Raw genomic sequence first — 18,801 nt, forward strand, 5'->3', positions numbered from 1 at the left:
CACTCAAAACTTTTCTTTTGGCATGGTCAATAGTTATTTTTTGATTCCAATTACTTTTGAGGTACTACTAGCACTGTTTTTGCCATCCAGCTGGTCCTATTGCAAGAGGATAGTGATGACCACAGCAGTGGTTTTTATACTTTTCCTCGTTAAATAAGATTTGGTTCAAGTGATCACCTAATCAGTACCTCATTAAGTAGAATGAGGTGTGCCTGTGTTGGAGTTCAACAGACACTGGAATGGAATGGCTGCCATACATGTAGAGATGCTGATTTAAGAAAAATTTGGAGTGGTCTCTTAATTTTTTCCAGAGCTGTATATTCCTTTAATTAAGGATTAAAGATAAGTTATTTTCACTAATTTGTGCTATGAGCTTTTATAGTGAAGAAGAGGGTTTATCCATAAAAGTAGTGACTTTGGCTTCCGGTAGAGGACAGCAGTAAGCCTGGGCTTTATTTTAACGTAAAGAAACAGACGAACAAGAGGCGGCTTTTCTTTTACTACATTTGGCCCTACCGAGATGCCCTAGCTGTCATTATGTCCCTCTTCGTAGGATTGTTGTTTGGTGTTTTTTGTACGGTGTTTTTATTTGTTATACGGTTATATGTTGTTGTGACGACCGGATCAAAATGTAAGCCAGGAGCCAAAGGTCCGGTCACTGTTCTTGTCGTTGCAGGTTCAGGTAATGACATCAAATACTTAGACGTGTGTGTTGTTACCAGCTAGCCCCGAGATGTGCTGTTCTCTCGTATACAGAAAACATCACGCCAAAATCTATGCAAAATCTAGCAGTTGTACATGTTAACAACATGACTTTTCCAACTCGTTAGGAAGTGTAGAGAAATTCGGCATACAAGTAATCCACCAAACAACACAGTTTAATATGAAATCTCGACCTTTAGGATTGGTTGCCCTGTTAATCTCCCTCAACCAAAATACATCGTGTTTGGCGTTAGCAAATGGTGTGAAACACTTCTAAAAGTGTAAATATTATGGAACTAGGAGCTGCTTGGTGGAACAGATGTATGCCGAAAGTACCAAAAGACCGTAACAATTCGTATAGGTCCTACGTCATTTGTGCGAGGTGTGTAACTTTGACGATAAGCAAGCACATTGAACTGCCAGATTTGTCTCCATACAAGAGACAACGGATCGTGGTGGAGCTGCCAGCTAGCTAACTTCCGTAGCCTCCACGTTAGCGTCACCACCACTACTACTACTACTGCTACTCCTAAATACTACTACTAACAATAATAAACAACTTTATCTATATAGCACATGGTATAACATGGTTTACAGAGTACTTTAACAGAGAAAACCAAAGTGAGGATACAATTAAACAATAATTGAGACTGTTATTTTTCCATGAATGCTACCTCCATACACAGATGTGTTCTGATTATGATAGTGATAATGAGAACAGATATCAATGCAAATATGCCTCTTCTGTATAAGGAGTTCCTGCCTCTGGAGTTTTGATGCAGTGAACAGCTAGTAATGCACATAAACAAATCTGCGCATTCGGTATACCTGCATTTGTAAATTAAATGGGTGTAACGTTATAGTTTTTAAAACATAATCCTACCTAGACCATTACCTTTTCGTATATCTAATCCGTGTACCTTTTCATACTTTCAGAGCCTGTAGTAGCCTATCTATATGCTCTGGTTCTGTGTTGGCCTAGTTTAACCATCCAAGTACTCTTATCCTCTCCTATTACATGTATGATGTCAGACATGTGGGTGTTTGGTTTATAGTTTTGCGAGAGAGTTATTCATTTTCTTAAACACTAATTGGACCGTTGAGGCCATAAGATATACCAACTCTTAAGTCTAGTGATATTTCACTTTAATTGAGCACCTCCAGAAGAGTACTCCTCCTGTTAATTGTGTTTACAACTATTCATTTAACAGTTCATGTTTGTTAATGAAATTGAAACTCACAACACAAAAGGTACTGCTCTTTGCATTCAGTAGTACTTCCTCGTGGTAACACCAAAGGAAAACAGCAGGAACTACAAATGAATAGTAAAAGTAAAATTCCTTTTTTTTTCTTTATAAACATGTCATTTTCTGTCCTTACAAGATGTGGGACTAAGATATCTAACAGCTGACAAATTAGCTTGCTAGCTAATTTTACAACTAGCTAGCTCGCCTGGATGCCAAGCTAATGGGCTTTTCTAAGTTCTTCTGAATTGTTGATTGTTAGAAATACTTTATTAATAAATATTGTGTCAGTCCACTAAAACTGAGGAAACTGTGGTTCTTCACACACCTATACAGAGAGAAAGGATTACTTACAAAAAAGTACAAGTAATGTATATATTACTTGTACTTTTTTTGTAAGTAATCCTGTATTCTTTGACTGAGTGCCACTCTGGTTAACCTGGCTGGGTACCTGTGGGCAGCCACTCCCTATATAAGATGGCCTCTCATTGTGGAAAAAATATTTGCCTGACGAAGGTCTAAGTACCGAAATGTTGCTAATAAAGGTTTTAATTGCAAGTACAGACAGTGTGCGGGAATCTTCTATAGTCCACTAAAACTGAAAGCATTTGTGTTTATCTAAAATTATTCTGTGTACATGCCATTAGTCACTATTTAGTTGGTCCGGAGTCACACTTCAATATGAATATAGCCTAATTCACATGAAACTGATCAATAATTGTGTCCTAATATTAATATCTTCACTTCTAGTCATCTGTTATTGATGAGGCACCTAAACAAGGAAATGTCATAGAAAACTGAGGCATACTGCAGTAACTACATTTTAAATGGTAGAATGCAAAGGCAGAAAGCAGTAACTATGCAGTCCCTGCAGTTTGCATTACTGCAATTTTTTACGCTCTAAATTCGGGTTTAAAGATTAGATATAGTCAAAATGTTCATACACATGATAGATGACATGCCATCGAGGCAATATCAAGAAAATATTCAATTTGACAGAATGTCAGTTAACTGTCGTCAACATTGCTATTTCTTTCATGATCCAGTAAAACTAAAAATTCCACATTGTAGAAGTACTGTAAAGCATTTGCATTGGAAATCCAATAATTTGTGATGGAAATTGGAATTTGAAAAGTTAATTTGAATGAAAGCTGCACCATGACATTGTTATTACAACAAAAAGTCATCCAAGACACCACGTCGTAGTGCAATTGTATTGGGGAAATCACCCATCCTTTGTTCACATTTGACTTCATCAGCGAACTGTGCCTTGGTTGGTCCACATGACGCTGAGGCTTGTGCTGTGTGTTCAACAGGCGGACACACTACAGAGATCCTCCGGCTGATGGAGAGCCTGTCTAGGTCCTACAGACCTCGCCACTATGTTATCGCTGACACCGACAAGATGAGCGAGGAGAAAATCTGCACCTTTGAAAGCTCAAAAGACCACACAGACTCTGAGTCACAGGTATGGACACAGCTGAGTCAACACAATGCCTTCGTTGACTGATTTAATCAAGGAGACACTGTAAACTGATGTCTGGGGTGCAATCCTAATATTCCTCAGCAGGTGGCATGGTTAGTCTTTTCATCTGTGCTTCTCTTGAGATGCTTTTGAAGTCATTTTAACCAGAGGTACAAACTTGAAAACAGTTTGAATATCATCATCACATATTTGTGTTTTATGTTGCTCATATTTGCATAGGAATTAGTAAATGTAAAAAAAGAAACAGGCTTTGCCAGTGTTACCCAAGTTATTGCCTTAGCTTTTGCAGGTTTCACCCTTGTGTTTAGACATGTGTGGTCTCCCTTCCCCCTAGTTTACCATCCACCGGATCCCGCGGAGCCGTGAGGTGCATCAGTCTTGGAGCTCGTCGGTGGTCAGCACTCTGAATGCTCTCCGATACTCCGTTCCCCTGGTCTTCAGACTCAAACCTGACATGGTAGGTTGCCCCGGAGGCCTGTCAGTAGCCATTTTCAGCCAACATAAGCCACCGTACTTTTTACTAGTATGGATTCACAGTAAAACTTGAACTGTGAGGGAAGGAAGGGGTAAGTTGAGCCACCGCTTGTATCTAGACAACCAAACACAAAATGAATCATGTGATCGCAGATTTAGGAAGAGTCATTAATTTCCCTGAATCTGTGATGGAGGAGAGACACGGAGAAAGTGGTAAGTGTGCCAGGTCAAAAGATGGGATTTTCACAATGTCACGTGATGTCATCATGGTAAAGATCTAAAAGGAAGGAGACATGATTGAGGCTTTTAGCATAACCGTGAGCCTAGTTGCTATGTGAAACAGTTTTGTCAAAATGGTGATTGTGGGGTAAAATGGCAGGTTGAGCAGGTTGAGCCCCAGTTTTTTTTAATGGGTTATAAGTCTAAAACTGTATTATCTACAGAAAATTAAAATTTCCATGGATGTCCAACAACCTTAAGTATGTACATAAGTTTCTTTTAATAAATACACATTTATTTTGCCATAGTAACACAAAATGTAAAAAGTGTCTCATCTTACCCCATTCTCCCCTATTACAAACCTTTTGAACTGGCTGATGAATCTTGCGCAGCAAACTGACGTGCAGTAATGGGAAAATATTGTTCTCCTAATTCTGTGCAATTGGTATATTCAATTGAAAACATGTTACAAATACTGCATACAGGGTTCAATATTTTAAATGGGCTTTAGCCCGGTGCTCCAATGTTTTGCTGTCATCCATGTTTAATATTTATTCATCCAGGCAAGGTTTGCTGGGCATGTATGCTTTTTTTTTTTCAGCTTCCCCCTACTTCACATTCATACACTTAAATGCATACACACCTGGGAGCTCCCCAGTACGACCACGGTCTTCTACGGTTAGCCACTGAGCAGCTACACTAGAGCAATTTCAGCGTTCAGTGCCTTGCTCAAGTGCACCTTGATTGTAGTTAGGGAAATCATAGTCTTACTCATTCACTTTCCCACTCAGATCTTCCCAGCCCATTCAGTAGTTTTGAACCATCGGTCTGCTTCTCTAACCTTTTAGCTGGTGCCATCCACCACTTCATATCAGTGAGGTGCTACCATATCGCTGTCAGTCAGTTGTGCTAACTGATTGTAGTTGGCATGTCTCTCATGAACTCTCCATAGTAGTCCGTTTTCTCACCTAGTGAAAAAAATCTTCTCCACCTGGCTTGTGAAATGCCTTGCAGAGCTGTTAGCCTCAGCCCTCCTCACTGTTCTCCTCCCTGGCCTTTAGCTGCTTTATAGCGTGACTGTGTCTGGAACAAAACCAGTCCATACAGGCTGTGTTCTGCTCCCAGTAGAAGGCAAGGAGTCAATACGCCAATGACGCGCACATACACAAACCTAAATGTCATTTCTCTTGAAATGTACAATGCTGACATTGAGCTCACGTGACACAACAAGATCACACTCATTAAATCACGTCGCTTTTAACTCGTTGCTAATAGATTGGCTTTGAAATCTATTACCACTTCAAACAAAATATTTAAAAATACCCCCTTTTGATGATGCCGTCACTGTCGCAGGAATTTTCGCGGACAACAACACTGTCAACTTAATCAATGCAACATGCCAGCTATTATCCCATGCAACAGGACAAGGAAGCAGACTGAATGTTCATGTGAATCCAATTGCGGACTGCCTTGTCAACCTCATCAAAGGCGTCATGAAGATTTCTAGAGCCCCCCCCCCCCCCCCCCCGGCCTACTAATTATCACATTGCTTTCTGCAGTTTGCAATTAGTGCGTGTGTGCGTATAACGTGTGTGTGTGCGTAGAAGATATCTTACTCTGTTTAATGGGCCTAGGACTGCTGGATAAGACTTATAGGCTTTCTTCACTTGGCTTACAGAAACAAAAGATGGAGACAAGTAACACTGTATTGTACATCTTGCCCAAATGGGAAGAGCAGGGTCACGGACGTTTTAAACACACCACCTAACCTCTGCCCTATGACGCCATTAACTGTGCCATGTGCAAGTCACAACTAACTCAACGATATTGCTGAAGATGAACTCCTCCATGACCGAAGACTAACTGTGTTACACTAACGCATTCAAAATCTTTTGAATTTGCTGTCAGGACACCGCGAGTAAAGTTTTCTCTAGACTCTTGTTGCTCCTGATCAGCTTTTTCCCACTTGCCACACATGCATTTACTGAGAAAATTCATGTTTCGCAGCAAACCGAACTGTGTCAACCACAAACCAAAAATCCATCAATTACTTATGTGATGGAAGTCCTTCATTTTGTTGGTTTTATTTTAAACCAATGTATCATTCCCTACGCTTCAGTACAGCTATTTCCTTGTTGGTGACATCAGAATTCAGGGAAGGTTAAGTCAGAGAAATCGGGTCCATCCCCAAACCCTGAGTTCCCAAGTAGTATTTACCATCTGAAAGCTGAGGTGAACAGTATTTTCTAGTAGTATTTACCATCTGAAAGCTGAGGTGAACAGTATTTTCTAGTAGTATTTACCATCTGGAAGCTGAGGTGAACAGTTTTTTCTAGTAGTATTTACCATCTGAAAGCTGAGGTGAACAGTATTTTCTAGTAGTATTTACCTTCTGAAAGCTGAGGTGAACAGTATTTTCTAGTAGTATTTACCATCTGGAAGCTGAGGTGAACAGTATTTTCTAGTAGTATTTACCATCTGAAAGCTGAGGTGAACAGTATTTTCTAGTAGTATTTACCATCTGAAAGCTGAGGTGAACAGTATTTTCTAGTAGTATTTACCATCTGGAAGCTGAGGTGAACAGTATTTTCTAGTAGTATTTAAAATCTGAAAGCTGAGGTGAACAGTATTTTCTAGTAGTATTTACCATCTGAAAGCTGAGGTGAACAGTATTTTCTAGTAGTATTTAAAATCTGAAAGCTGAGGTGAACAGTATTTTCTAGTAGTATTTACCATCTGGAAGCTGAGGTGAACAGTATTTTCTAGTATGGAGCTTTTGTGTACTGTCTTTCCCATATGACGTGAACGCAGTATTTTTTTTTCACAGAGAGACAGTGGGTTCAGTCTCCGAATAAATGAACAAAGTGGGGCCCCTTACCCTGTCTCCCCCCTCCCCCTGGCCTTTCCTCTCCACTCCCACTGGCTTCCCTTGGCCTGGGTTGAGCACTGTTGGGGGAAGGATCTAGTTCACACCATGTGGCAGGACCTGACTGGCTCCTCCGGCTGAGGGAGAGAGACATAGACAGAGAGATACTGAGAGAGAGAGAGAAAACATTTAGTATGTCTTTGTGAGCAGACACACACACAATGGTTACTACAATGTCTGATACGCCCTTACTGGGGTTTGAATGATTTGAACCAGCCGAGTATGGTTTGAATGTATACACTGTTTTACATTTTGTAAACTGCTTTGACAGTATTGTTTCTGATTAACAGTCATGACCATGAAGTTAGTGAAGTGAGAGAGACGGAGGAGATGCAGTATCAGGTTTCCCCCTGGTCTGTCTCACGGGTGGGAGAGGGACTGAACAGCGGGTTGTACTGGGGTGGAGCATCATGACTGAACGGGGCCCAGGACTGCCCCCTGGATCCAGAACCACCAGCTACGTTTACATGCAAAAACGTTTCTGTTCGTAACCCGGTAACTCAAGCAACCTGGTTTTGGGTTGACACATGTAAATACTCTGATAATGAGAAACCTGGTTAAGATTAAAATCAAAAGTTCATGGAAACAGATTAACCTGAATAAGACCTTAACCACTGTATGGACAACAGCCAGGTTACTCTGACATGGAAACAAAGCCAGTGATACCTCTGAAGAGTAATATTGGATAGTATTGAAGCAGTGTTGGATTGTAGCATCTCAGTCCCAAACACACACACACACACACACACACACACACACACACACACAAAAGACTGGTTGCTAACTTGCCAACAGTATAACCTCATGCCTGGAAACAAGTAGCTCATAGATTTCTCTCTCCATTACTACTGTCCTCTTTATCTCAGGAATGTCCGATGACGTTTGTGCAGGCAGCCATTGTGTAGTCTACCCCCCTCCCCCCACCCTCCCACTCCCCATGTTCTAAAAATAAGATTAGAAAATTCATGTCATTACTTGATAATGTGATTTAATGCTGCATTCATGTCATATGGGAACAAGCGTAAGAATGGGATGACATCTCATTGTTGCAACTTGGAAGCTTTCATGTGTTTAACTCGTTATAATGCCCACATTCAAAATAATTTTTATTTATGAATTTAGAATCAACCATAAACAAAGTGCAGCAGTCATCATTCACTTTTTGTAGTAGACTTGATTGTATTACTGTGAAAATAACAGATATTTTTGATTTGTATTGTCTTCAACTGCTGACACCTACTTGTAATTACCACTAGGAGGTTGACAGGAATGTTTTTTTCCCAGTCGACAAGTCGTATTTACGGTAAATCCAATGTCATGAAAATGTCCATCCCCTTTATTCAGAAACATTGCTACATTGATGTTTCTTTTGCTGCTAGTTATCCTAGTAGCTAGCAAGGCTAGCAAGGCTAGCAAACTAGCTGGACAACAACAAGGCTAACACAAACCAATAATACTGTAGCTGGATTGATGTTAACTAAGCTACTATCATGGATAAATTTGAGCATGTTACAGTTGGTTAATGCTTCCCCCACATGCTTGAACAGGTTTGATGTAGATGCAATTTATGAAATAATATGTCAAAACATACTTAAGTAAAATTGATGACTTCAGAAAATGCTCAACAAGTACACAAAAAAGCTACTTAAAGCTCCTACACATCAGATTGCTAACATGTTTAAGTCAGCCTTGTGTTAGCATTAGCTGGGCAGCATGAGTAAACATAGTGAGTCAGAACTTGTTTGTAATACGACTTGCATAAATGGGGCCTAAGTGTCTAGTAGAATATTGAGGTAGCCTTGTGCTAGAATTTGTTTGCAGATTAAGTTGGTAACAACCATACTTAAAGCGCACACAAATGGGGCATCAGATTAATTGTGTGACTTATATAAACATCGAGGGTGGCTGGACAACTGAGCGGGCCCTGGCATTCAATGAGAAGCTGCCAGACAAGCCAGCAGGGCCAGTCAGACTTAGCTTTGCCTAAGCAGATACAAAGTGGATATGCAGACTGCTGAGTTGGTCGGGTATCTGCTCTCTGCTTGGGCAAGTGTAAGATGTAAACATATTGTCATAGTATGTGTGACTTGGTAGGGTTCAGAACTTAATGTTCTGAATAGAAAGGGATATTGATGGTAGTGTGTGATGTAAACTAGTGTTGCTGATAACTAGGTGCAGGTGACAGCGACAGTAGTGTAGTAAACTTGGGTCTGCTGAGTCTGGGCAAAGAGGGGGGTGTTTCTGGGACGCTGGAATACACTGTTGAGCCTTCTTGAGGTGTCGTGGGCCTAATTCAACGAAACATCGGTGAAGGAGGGTGCCCACTTGATAACCCCAATGATTTGCCCACACTCTCATTCACCCTCTAACTAGAGTAGGTAGCTTGTGAATGTTGCTGCCTGTCTTATGGTGCTATAGAGTTATGACGGTGTAGCCTGATGTTTTCTATGGTACTCATTGGTATGGTAGCATATCATTCTGTTAAACTCTGAATTGGATCTATATGAATGCTCACCTTGGATTATGGCACAAGGGATATTAACATCATATCCTGTGTATTGATAAATGCTACGTGTAGAATATTTACCTCAATATATCATTCTCAAATTAATTTTGATAGCAGCTTTCTATGTTTATTCTGTGTACCAGGGTATGATTTGACGCAAAACGTGCAGGACTTATAGCACAAAGGAGGGGCCTCAACCAAAACAGGAAGAGGACAGCCTCACTATACTTGTTTGTAGCATGGAAGTATTAGATGGAGTATAATAATTATATTATAGGAAAGCAAATACACAGACAAATCCAGATGCTGTCCAGTCCCACATCACCTAGCTAAGTGTGCAGCATCAACTGTTGCTGTAGTTGACATCAAGAACATCAAGGAGCAACTATTTTGGCTGTCCATATATACCCTTAAACCTACAGTATACAGGCCTAACCATTGACCATTAAGAGATGCTTACATCTGTGTCAGCTGACCTTTGTAAGTGCAATGGGCCCCTAAATTGTGAGTCATAGAGTGAACATAGATAAGGACATACCAATACCGTCAGTCTTGGATATTCCTGTGTCAGTTTTAGCTTTCTCTGGGCTAAGTCTCTGTTTGTTCCCTCCTCCATAGGCTGTAGGAGTGGTTCACCATCTGGTTTACCTTAACCTTATTAAGCAGCCAGGCCGGCGCACAATGGAGAGGCCTGTTCGCTCACTGTGAACCACATTCTGATCAAGAATATGATCTCTTTTTCCTTCATCTCATGTCATGTTTAAAGTTACCTGAGAGCAACCATAATCATGCAATATGAAAACATGTTAAAACTGGCATAGAGGCAAATCAGACATTCCTAGTGTATATTTGCTTATGCATATCAAGACACTATGTCAAGAGATGAGACACCCCCGTGACTTGGTCCGTACGTTTGAGAATAGGTTTGAGTATTTTAAAGGTGCAATAAGTACATTTTTTACTGTCCCATAGCACAAAATGACAATATATCTGGTGGGGTTGATAGGGTTGTTGATCAATACCAATGACTCAACAATTACTTGGGCAGGCACTGAGATTTCTGGATTTCAAAACTCACATTCCGGCCTGTACTCTCTGTTGGTGTCAAGACTCCCAATTACTTAATGCCCCTTTTGTTATGTACAAGGAAATGGGACTAGATCATTGCCCGAGCTGAACCAATGTGTCCGTCACTTAGTCTACCTTCACATCTCACAGGTAGATAAATAAGGTTTAGGCTGTATCGCACCATCTGTTTCAACAGAGCTCCAGTGACAAAGTGAAGAGCCCTGTAACTGGAGCCCCGTGCCAGCCTCTAGCTGTCAAAGATAATAATGTCAGGAAACGTCACATTCGCAGACGTTTGTGTCAGGCAGCTGTGCAAACCGCCGCTCTATCAAGACAAACACCTAATGCATAGTCTGTCTGTCAGATGGGAGGTTAGATGAAATGGTGCCAACTCATAAAAAGCACTCTTGATAAATTGATGTTCCTCTGGCGCTGAATGAGATGCTGGACCAACTTTCCAAGAGCTTTCTCTGCCTTCTAGAGCCCCATCGCACAACTTTTGTGTTACTAAAGAGGCTGACTGTGCTGAAATGAAAAACTGCTGTAAACCAGACAAACAGACAAATAAGCTTACTCTGTTAAAGGGCTAAGTAATCTATGACCTTAATAGACCTCTATTGGCGACCCGTAGGAATTACAAACTCGCTATGGTGGCCTGTAATTGATACAAACAATAAAGTCACATTTTCCCAATCTAGAGGCATCAGCTAGCTAATTAAGAGCAGAGATCCAACAGAAATGTCTAGTGAAGAGGTAATATATCACCATGCTAAATACTGGAATAATAATACTGCTTTACCATTGTTTTTTTCGATTGAGAACAAGGCTTTTTAGCCTTTGTAGCTGAAATGTGTTGAAACGCCTGTCGCTCACTCGTAGCAACATCCACCATCGTTGAGCAGTTGAGAATTTGAAAACTCCAAAACAGAGTGAGGGCCGGAAAGTGAGTTCTGAAAGCCAGAAATCTCAGCAGCTGGCCAAGTATTTGTTGAGTCATTGGTACTGATCAACATCCCTATCAACCTCCCACAGATATATAATGGTCAGTTTGTGCTATGGGACTGTAAAAATCTTACCAACTTGTTCTCAAATTTATAGACCAAGTCAGAGGTGAATCACTGTTTATTGCACCTTTAAAGTCCAGAACAATTACCTGCAATGTAAGTCTCCCAAAGCTCTACATGATATTTATTTTCAAAATCTTAACACCTGATGTTTAGTCAGTTGTGTGATGATGACTCACCATGTCTGGCTTGGTGAGTCAGTGAGATACACTCAGTCACCCAGTCAGCTGGTCTTACTCAATATAACTCAATAGAGTTTACCTGCAGTGGATGGTGACAGTGGAAGTCATCATTATGTGTGGCCAACCCGTTTCTCTATTTTTATGTAAGCACGTATACCTTGTGATTCTCAAAACCTCAGGCTTGGCATAATGATTGTTCTTGTCGGCTAACCTGCTGTTTACACCGAATTCTAATTGATGCAGCCACAACCTACAAGCTAGCTGTCCACCTCAAAGCAACATCCCTGGTTTGTTAGTCTGTTGCAATAAAGAACAAGGTAACAGTAAACATGTTGTCCTCCACCAATGGTGCAGTCCACCTCTTGGCCAATCAGTAACAAATGCGGCACCTAGTTTTGACCTGTAATTGTAGCACCCCTTGGACCAATCAGTGTAATTTTGAAAAATGCTGGAACACAGTAGTGAGATGCATCATTCCTAAGTGTCGTCAAAATCGGATCAGCGGTGTTTGAGGTATTGCAGGTGATGGACGGACGGATGAACAAACAAATGAATGGAGACTGATCCATAGCCCCCTCCCCCCCACAACACGCAGAGATTAGAGCTTCGCAAAAAGGCTTTTTAGACCGCGCCCTCAACTGAGTGCTGCACTGTCACTGTGCCATGTGGGCAGTATCTGTCTGTCCACAAATTATAGTGTTCAAACAAAAAGGCAGGTTTCCCTAACATACCTGTTATCTGATGTTACACACTGCTCGCCATGCTGATCATGGGGTTTTCCAGCAGCTTAACATAGGTGATATGCCGTTGCAGAGAAGGAAAAGGCTAGTTATTTAGCCTAAATATGAAAAAAAAAAAAAAAAAACTCACTGAGACACAGTATTAAGAACACAGTTTTTCTCTGTACTTTGTAAGACTGAATGACTGGGAAAGGGGAGAAAATCACATACAACACTACGCAGAGAAAACAGTAGTTTGTGTACTGTGTGTTTAGCATATTCATTGATGATGACGGTTCTCAATGCAACCTCCAGGCCTCCAACCTCGCACATGTGTCACTCTGGATGGCAGCAGGGCCGTCCGGGCTGGATTACACAGCAGAAACCTCTGGGTTGCTGGTCACTGGTTGGAAATGAAGCCAGGGACTCGGTGCCAGAGCAGGCATGCCAGGAATGCTCCAGCCCGGCTTATGAATGCAGTGCTACTAAAGAAACGCTATAGACTACAAGCTGCTCTTAGAGGCATGGTAAAAATTCTGGCACAAGCAGCTTTTACACTTTTCCTGGAGAACATCATGCAAAAGTTAAATTGCAGACTAGTTTGTCAAGTGGTATGTTTTATAGAGAGGGCCCGATGATGAGGGAAAATGTGACAAATTTTGAACTATTTCTCATCACGAGGACCATTGCACAAAAGTTTCACATTGGCACTTCAGTGAACCAAGAAAGGATTTGTTAGCGTTGCTGGAAATTCTTATTGGAGACCACTGGGTAGCAGCTATCTGCAATGGGTTGCAGTCTTGTAGAAGTTTGTCATCTGTCCACAAACTTTTCGCACCCTACCAAGTGTAGGGTGTGTACACATAAATTAACTAGCCTGGCCCCAGCCCTCCGGAGTCTCTGCATTTGCATTCGCCATTTCTCAGTTTCGCTCGTTTGTTGTCGTTCGAATTAGAATTTTTCGGTTTAGGGTTAGATGAAATTGTCCATCTAGAATCTGCCACTTATCATTCAGCAGCCATGGTTCAGGGTTCCCAAACACGAGTGAACAATTTCCATTCAAAATATCGTCCCCTCGACTGCCCCCGAGCTGTAGTGCAATTATTCCAAGCTTGCTCGCTGCCTTTGCTTGGTCCTCCATAAGCGCTATGAGGAGCGAAGCTATTGTAACAATAGGCCTATTGCTACCCATCTCATGTACAAGTGAGGATAGTTGATAAATTAGAATTTAACTGAAGCTCGTTGGACACCAAATACATCTTGTCCCCGAACAAATGCTTTTAAAAGTGTATATTGCTCAGGTTTTAATACAGGTATAGCTGTATTCAGTTTATTGATAACAGCTTAAATCACAAGATCAATGTTTACATTTTCATCCATCATTCCTCTGTTTCCTGACTGATTACACCATCATCCAAGACCCTGCCCACAGTTGAATAATCCAATCAAAATGGTAGAACATCCCAGTGATCGGACTGCCCCCTCCGACAAGGAGGCAAAGCACCAAAAAATTAAAAGTAGCTAAGGTTAACATACGGAAACAAATGAAAGAGGAAAAACAAATGTAAACACATGTGATTCGGAAGGCTGGGGCCAGGTTATGGTTGAACCTCTTGTTTATCAAATCACCTTGGTAACAATAAGACCAAGGTCGGTTGACTGACCTCCCGTGATGCGGACTGATATGGCTTTTTTTAGGCCACAATGTGGACATAGCATTAGGTAGGCCCGTTGGGACTGGCACTACACTGCGTGGGTGCCAGTCCCGAATGGTTCCATTAAAAACTGTGTGTGGCTGGCTTGTCCTAGTTGTTTTTATATGGATGTCTTAAAAATGGCCACTCTTCTTCTTCGCCGCACAGGGAAGAGGCGTAGAAGAAGAGTGGCGGCCATTTTTAAGACATCCATATAAAAACAACTAGGACAAGCCACTCAAAGGTGAGACTTTATACTTTATTCAAAATTCTTTCAAACAATATGTGTTACTTGTGTAACAGAAAAGGGTTGAAGGACGTCAGAAAGCTTGTCAGATTGGCAAAATTTGGTCTGGAAACCTTGCCCACATGCAGTCAAAGTGCCACCAAGATTTTATACACACATGTTTTTTAATGGAACGACTTGGGACTGGCACCCACGCAGTGTAGTGCCAGTCCCAACGGGGCTAAGCATTAAGCTTATATCTAGTTAACAGCATTATCCAATAGTTTCTAAAGTCGCTATTGGTCTCAACAACAGTACTGAGTACTTTATTAATTGGCTGATACGAGGACAGTGATCAGTTTCACGCTTTTATTTTGAAGGCAGAATCTTAACACTGCCAGACACCTTAGCTTGGTACAGCTGGCACCTTGCTTCACTGAGATGAAAGTTTCGCCACACTGCAGATATTTTTCTTCCCGTCAGAAAAGGATTTTATTACGCCAAAGCGCTGCTCATTAAAGTATCAGTATCAGGACAACTTTGTTTGCCAAGGGAGCTAGATCGACTCTGATGGTACAGATACTATCGGTGAAACTAGCATTAAGTAGAGTACAGCTCCTACATACTGACAAATGATCTCTCTCCCAATTCGTGTGGAGCTCACTCTATAAACCAATAAGTCAATGCACCCATTTGGTGGGTGATTTATTCTGCTTTGAAGCCTCACATTGTGTGCATCAGATTGTTCACTTGCATGAGAACAGCTGCAGACTGTCTTTTCCAGTTAGGACAGAGCAATGAACAGCTTCCCATCCAGCCATCCAAGCTGCAACCGTATGGACTAGTCATTGTTTCTCTGGTGGTTGACAACTGGCTCATTGCCAGTAAGTGGACCAGCTATGATGTGTGAAATATCAACACTAGATATCATCTCATTCATTTTGGGTTTTAACTGTTATTCCCCAGCACAATGTTGAGGAAGCTTCTTCATCTTAAAGCTGCATTAGGCAAGATTTTTATGTAAAAATACAGCCATCTTATCAGCCTAAATCACCAAGTATGGCTGGAACAGAGAAGAGTGTCCCATCCCCACTCATTGAGATGCTGTAGATTCACCCTATTTCCCATTATTATTCTGGTGTCAGGTATAGTCAGTGGTGGGAAATCTTCACATACTAGTGATGGGGTCGATTTGCGCATCAATCAATCATTGAACAACACTTCATCTAAATCAGTATATGGTTGGACTACACTCTGTATACTTCTAAGCAATCTGACGCGCTTTGCGAACACTCGTTTGTTGGCTCTTGCTAAAGAAAAGAGCACAGAGGAGAACACTGAATCTGATGTTAGGACAAAGACAATTGTTATCTGCCTACCTTGGCAATGACTTCAATGCTGGCTGGCTACTCTCCAAAGCAAAATGGGCTTAATCAACCACAGTCGCTACAAACTCACAAATTCTCAAACTTCCCGTTCAAGCCCAAATAAGCCCCAAGTGCTATGAACCGGTTTTGAATCAGTTCACCACTTTCAGAAGGCCTGAAAGAGCTGTGCTTGTTAAAAGAATCGGTCTTCCCACCACTAGGAAGTGTTAAATCCAAATTTAAGAGTGAAATCCAAAAGTGTTTGTCATTGAGGTTACCAACACAGATATTTGGTTCGAATAGACTCATGACACCTCTCAACGGTAAAACCTCCCAGAACCAACCCCCCAACCCACAATGACACACAGCATTAGGCTTATATTCAGTTCGTAAAATCATTTCTAAACTGAAAAAAACCTTGTGCTTGCTCTTTGTATCAGTGTTTCACTTCGTAATCTAGTGGTTGTGACTGATTGTTGTATTTTTTTATTGTTGCGCTGTATGTATTTCCAGTCTGCAGGTAGCAGTTATATAAATGGTGTGACTTTTCCATACACAGCGCAGGGCAGAACACCATCATTTCCAGAGCAGTGTGGACAGGATATTACAATGCTAGCGTGTCTGTACAGCTTCATGATGAGTTCTCCAGACCCAGTGGCCTGCGACTCTGTCTGCTTTCCCGTAAATCCCCAACTCCCTAAACTCCCTCGCCCTCCTTTAGCTCTGAAGGCAGTTATTCACTAGAGGAACCCCTCACCCCCACCCCCGCCCCTCACCTCACCCTTTCTTTCTCTTAGTCTCGATGTCTTGCTTGCCCCCCAGTCTGAATCACCCATTTAGTCCTTTCTTACTGTCTCTCGTTGCCTTCCTATCGGCAGACTGTATATTCAGCACATTCCTTTACTCTGAGAGTTGAGTGGAGGCTCAACTCGGTGATCTTTCAGCCGGGCGCGTACTGCACAACTGCCGACGTAGTGGCACACTAAACAATGCGGCATACACGGGGGGTGGGGGTCACCCAAACACCAAATGTGACCAAATGTGTTTCACCTGGGTTGTCTGTTCTGCAGAGAGTTGGAGATAAATTATAAAGCCATGATGATGATGTGTTGCTTTGAAGTTTCCGCCTGGTGTCTTCATCCTCCTTCATACTCCTCTTCATCGGTTATTGCTGTTCACCGTTCTCAAATCTTGTCTTTATGCATAAACTACAAGAGTGTTGCAGATTTTATGCTGACGAATTCAAACTTATTTGAAAACCTCAGGATGTCTGAGACACTCAAAGCCTCTCTGACCCACTCAAACCTATTAAGCAACATGATGATTTTGTGTCCGATCTCATAAACAAGTCTGGGACAGTTAAATCAGGCCTAAAGTCGTGTAGTGTACGGCCACCTTTAGGGTTTGTGAAAAACGTGTTGTCTCTCACGTTCTGTGCATGTGCTCATCTCTCTTTGTGTGTGTGTGTGTGTGTGTTGTTTCAGGTGCTGTGCAACGGCCCAGGGACATGCGTTCCCCTGTGCGCGGCAGGCCTCCTGCTTGGAATTCTGGGAATGAAGAAAGTCCTGCTCGTTTACGTGGAAAGCATATGCCGAGTAGAGACGCTGTCGCTTTCCGGAAAGATCCTCTACTCCGTCTCAGACTACTTCTTTGTGCAGTGGTCGACTCTGAGGGACAAATACCCCAAATCCATTTTCCTCGGAAGAATAGTTTGACAAGATTTTTCATTGTGTTACAAATGGGCAAAAGTACATAGAAATAAGTGAACAAATGGGAACAAATATGTTTCAATGGTTGTTCTAATGGTTAATGTGAATGATTGCTCTATTTTTTTTATTGTTGAGCTATATCTGTCTATTTTCTGTCTACATTATAATTAAAGAATTATATAGATAGGGTGATTTTCCATACACAGTCTACATGGTGTTATATACACATGCAGGGTATCTGCAGATCCCCCCCCAAAATTTTGAACGAGTCTTAAAGTAAATTAGCTGAATTTGAGCCTTATTATCTGATGAAAATCCGGGAAAATATCAATTATTTAAATTATCTGAATTTAAGCCTTAAAAATGAAATCCAGTTAATAGAGGTCTTTGCGCTGCATGTCCACTCTTAGATTAAAGGAGTAGTGCACCCTAAAATGAAAGTTCAGTCATTATCTACTCACACAGCGAGTTAGCCCCCCATTTTCTCCCAGCCTAAGTAAGTAAGTAAACGGGGCCATCTGTTTACAGCTCCAAAAAATCATAAACTGTCCATCAAATTTCTCTGAACAGCTCATTCAGCATTATCCAAATGGTTTTGACAGCTTTGTTTCTTTGTTTTGGTTTTTACATTGGTCCTAAATTCAATTCCAGAGCATCAGCAGTGTATTAAGGTCTTAAATTTGGCTTTGTGAAACCTGCATACCCTGACATGTATCAGAAGACTTTGCTGCATCAGTTTAGTCCATTGTTTTAGGGTTAGTAGGGAAAGCAGTAAAAGTATTCAAAAATGGGACTACAAAACCGGGTGTGCTGAAAGGAACACATGGCATGAGTTTGTTTTATGAAACTCATCATTGAGTAAATGCTGCTAGTATTAGATCACAGTCCGGTTTTGAAGAGAAACTAAGAAAGAATCCTGTGTCAAGGAGGACAAAAATCAAGATGGCCGACTGACAGGATGATGAAAACAGCTCTTGTGCTCTGATGTGACAGTCGTCACTGCACAAGCAGAATGACAGTAATAACAGAGGCAAGACAGTACAAGATTGTCTGCAAACAGCAACTTCTCCAAAAACTTCCCTTCGACTCCTATCATTCAACAACTTTGGGTATTATGTGGGAAATCTGAGAGAGGTTTTATGCGCTTTTAATTATCACCCTTGCTTGAATGAAAAGGTGATGCACTCGAAAGCGTATGTTTCACTTCTGCTAACC

The 18,801-nt window shown here is 41.4% G+C and overlaps 1 protein-coding gene across 1 annotated transcript; it reads left to right on the forward strand.

Annotated features, from left to right (window-relative positions):
- The first annotated feature begins 537 nt into the window (after positions 1-537).
- Positions 538-17,766, forward strand: alg14 (ALG14 UDP-N-acetylglucosaminyltransferase subunit). Its single transcript, XM_071900177.2, has 4 exons — positions 538-682; positions 3,263-3,414; positions 3,767-3,889; positions 17,362-17,766. The coding sequence occupies exons 1-4, from the start codon at positions 538-540 to the stop codon at positions 17,590-17,592; spliced, it is 651 nt and encodes a 216-aa protein (XP_071756278.1). The 3' UTR covers positions 17,593-17,766.
- Positions 17,767-18,801: the final 1,035 nt, after the last annotated feature.

This window comes from Centroberyx gerrardi, chromosome 22 (assembly GCF_048128805.1).
Source record: "Centroberyx gerrardi isolate f3 chromosome 22, fCenGer3.hap1.cur.20231027, whole genome shotgun sequence".
Lineage (NCBI taxonomy): Eukaryota > Metazoa > Chordata > Actinopteri > Beryciformes > Berycidae > Centroberyx > Centroberyx gerrardi.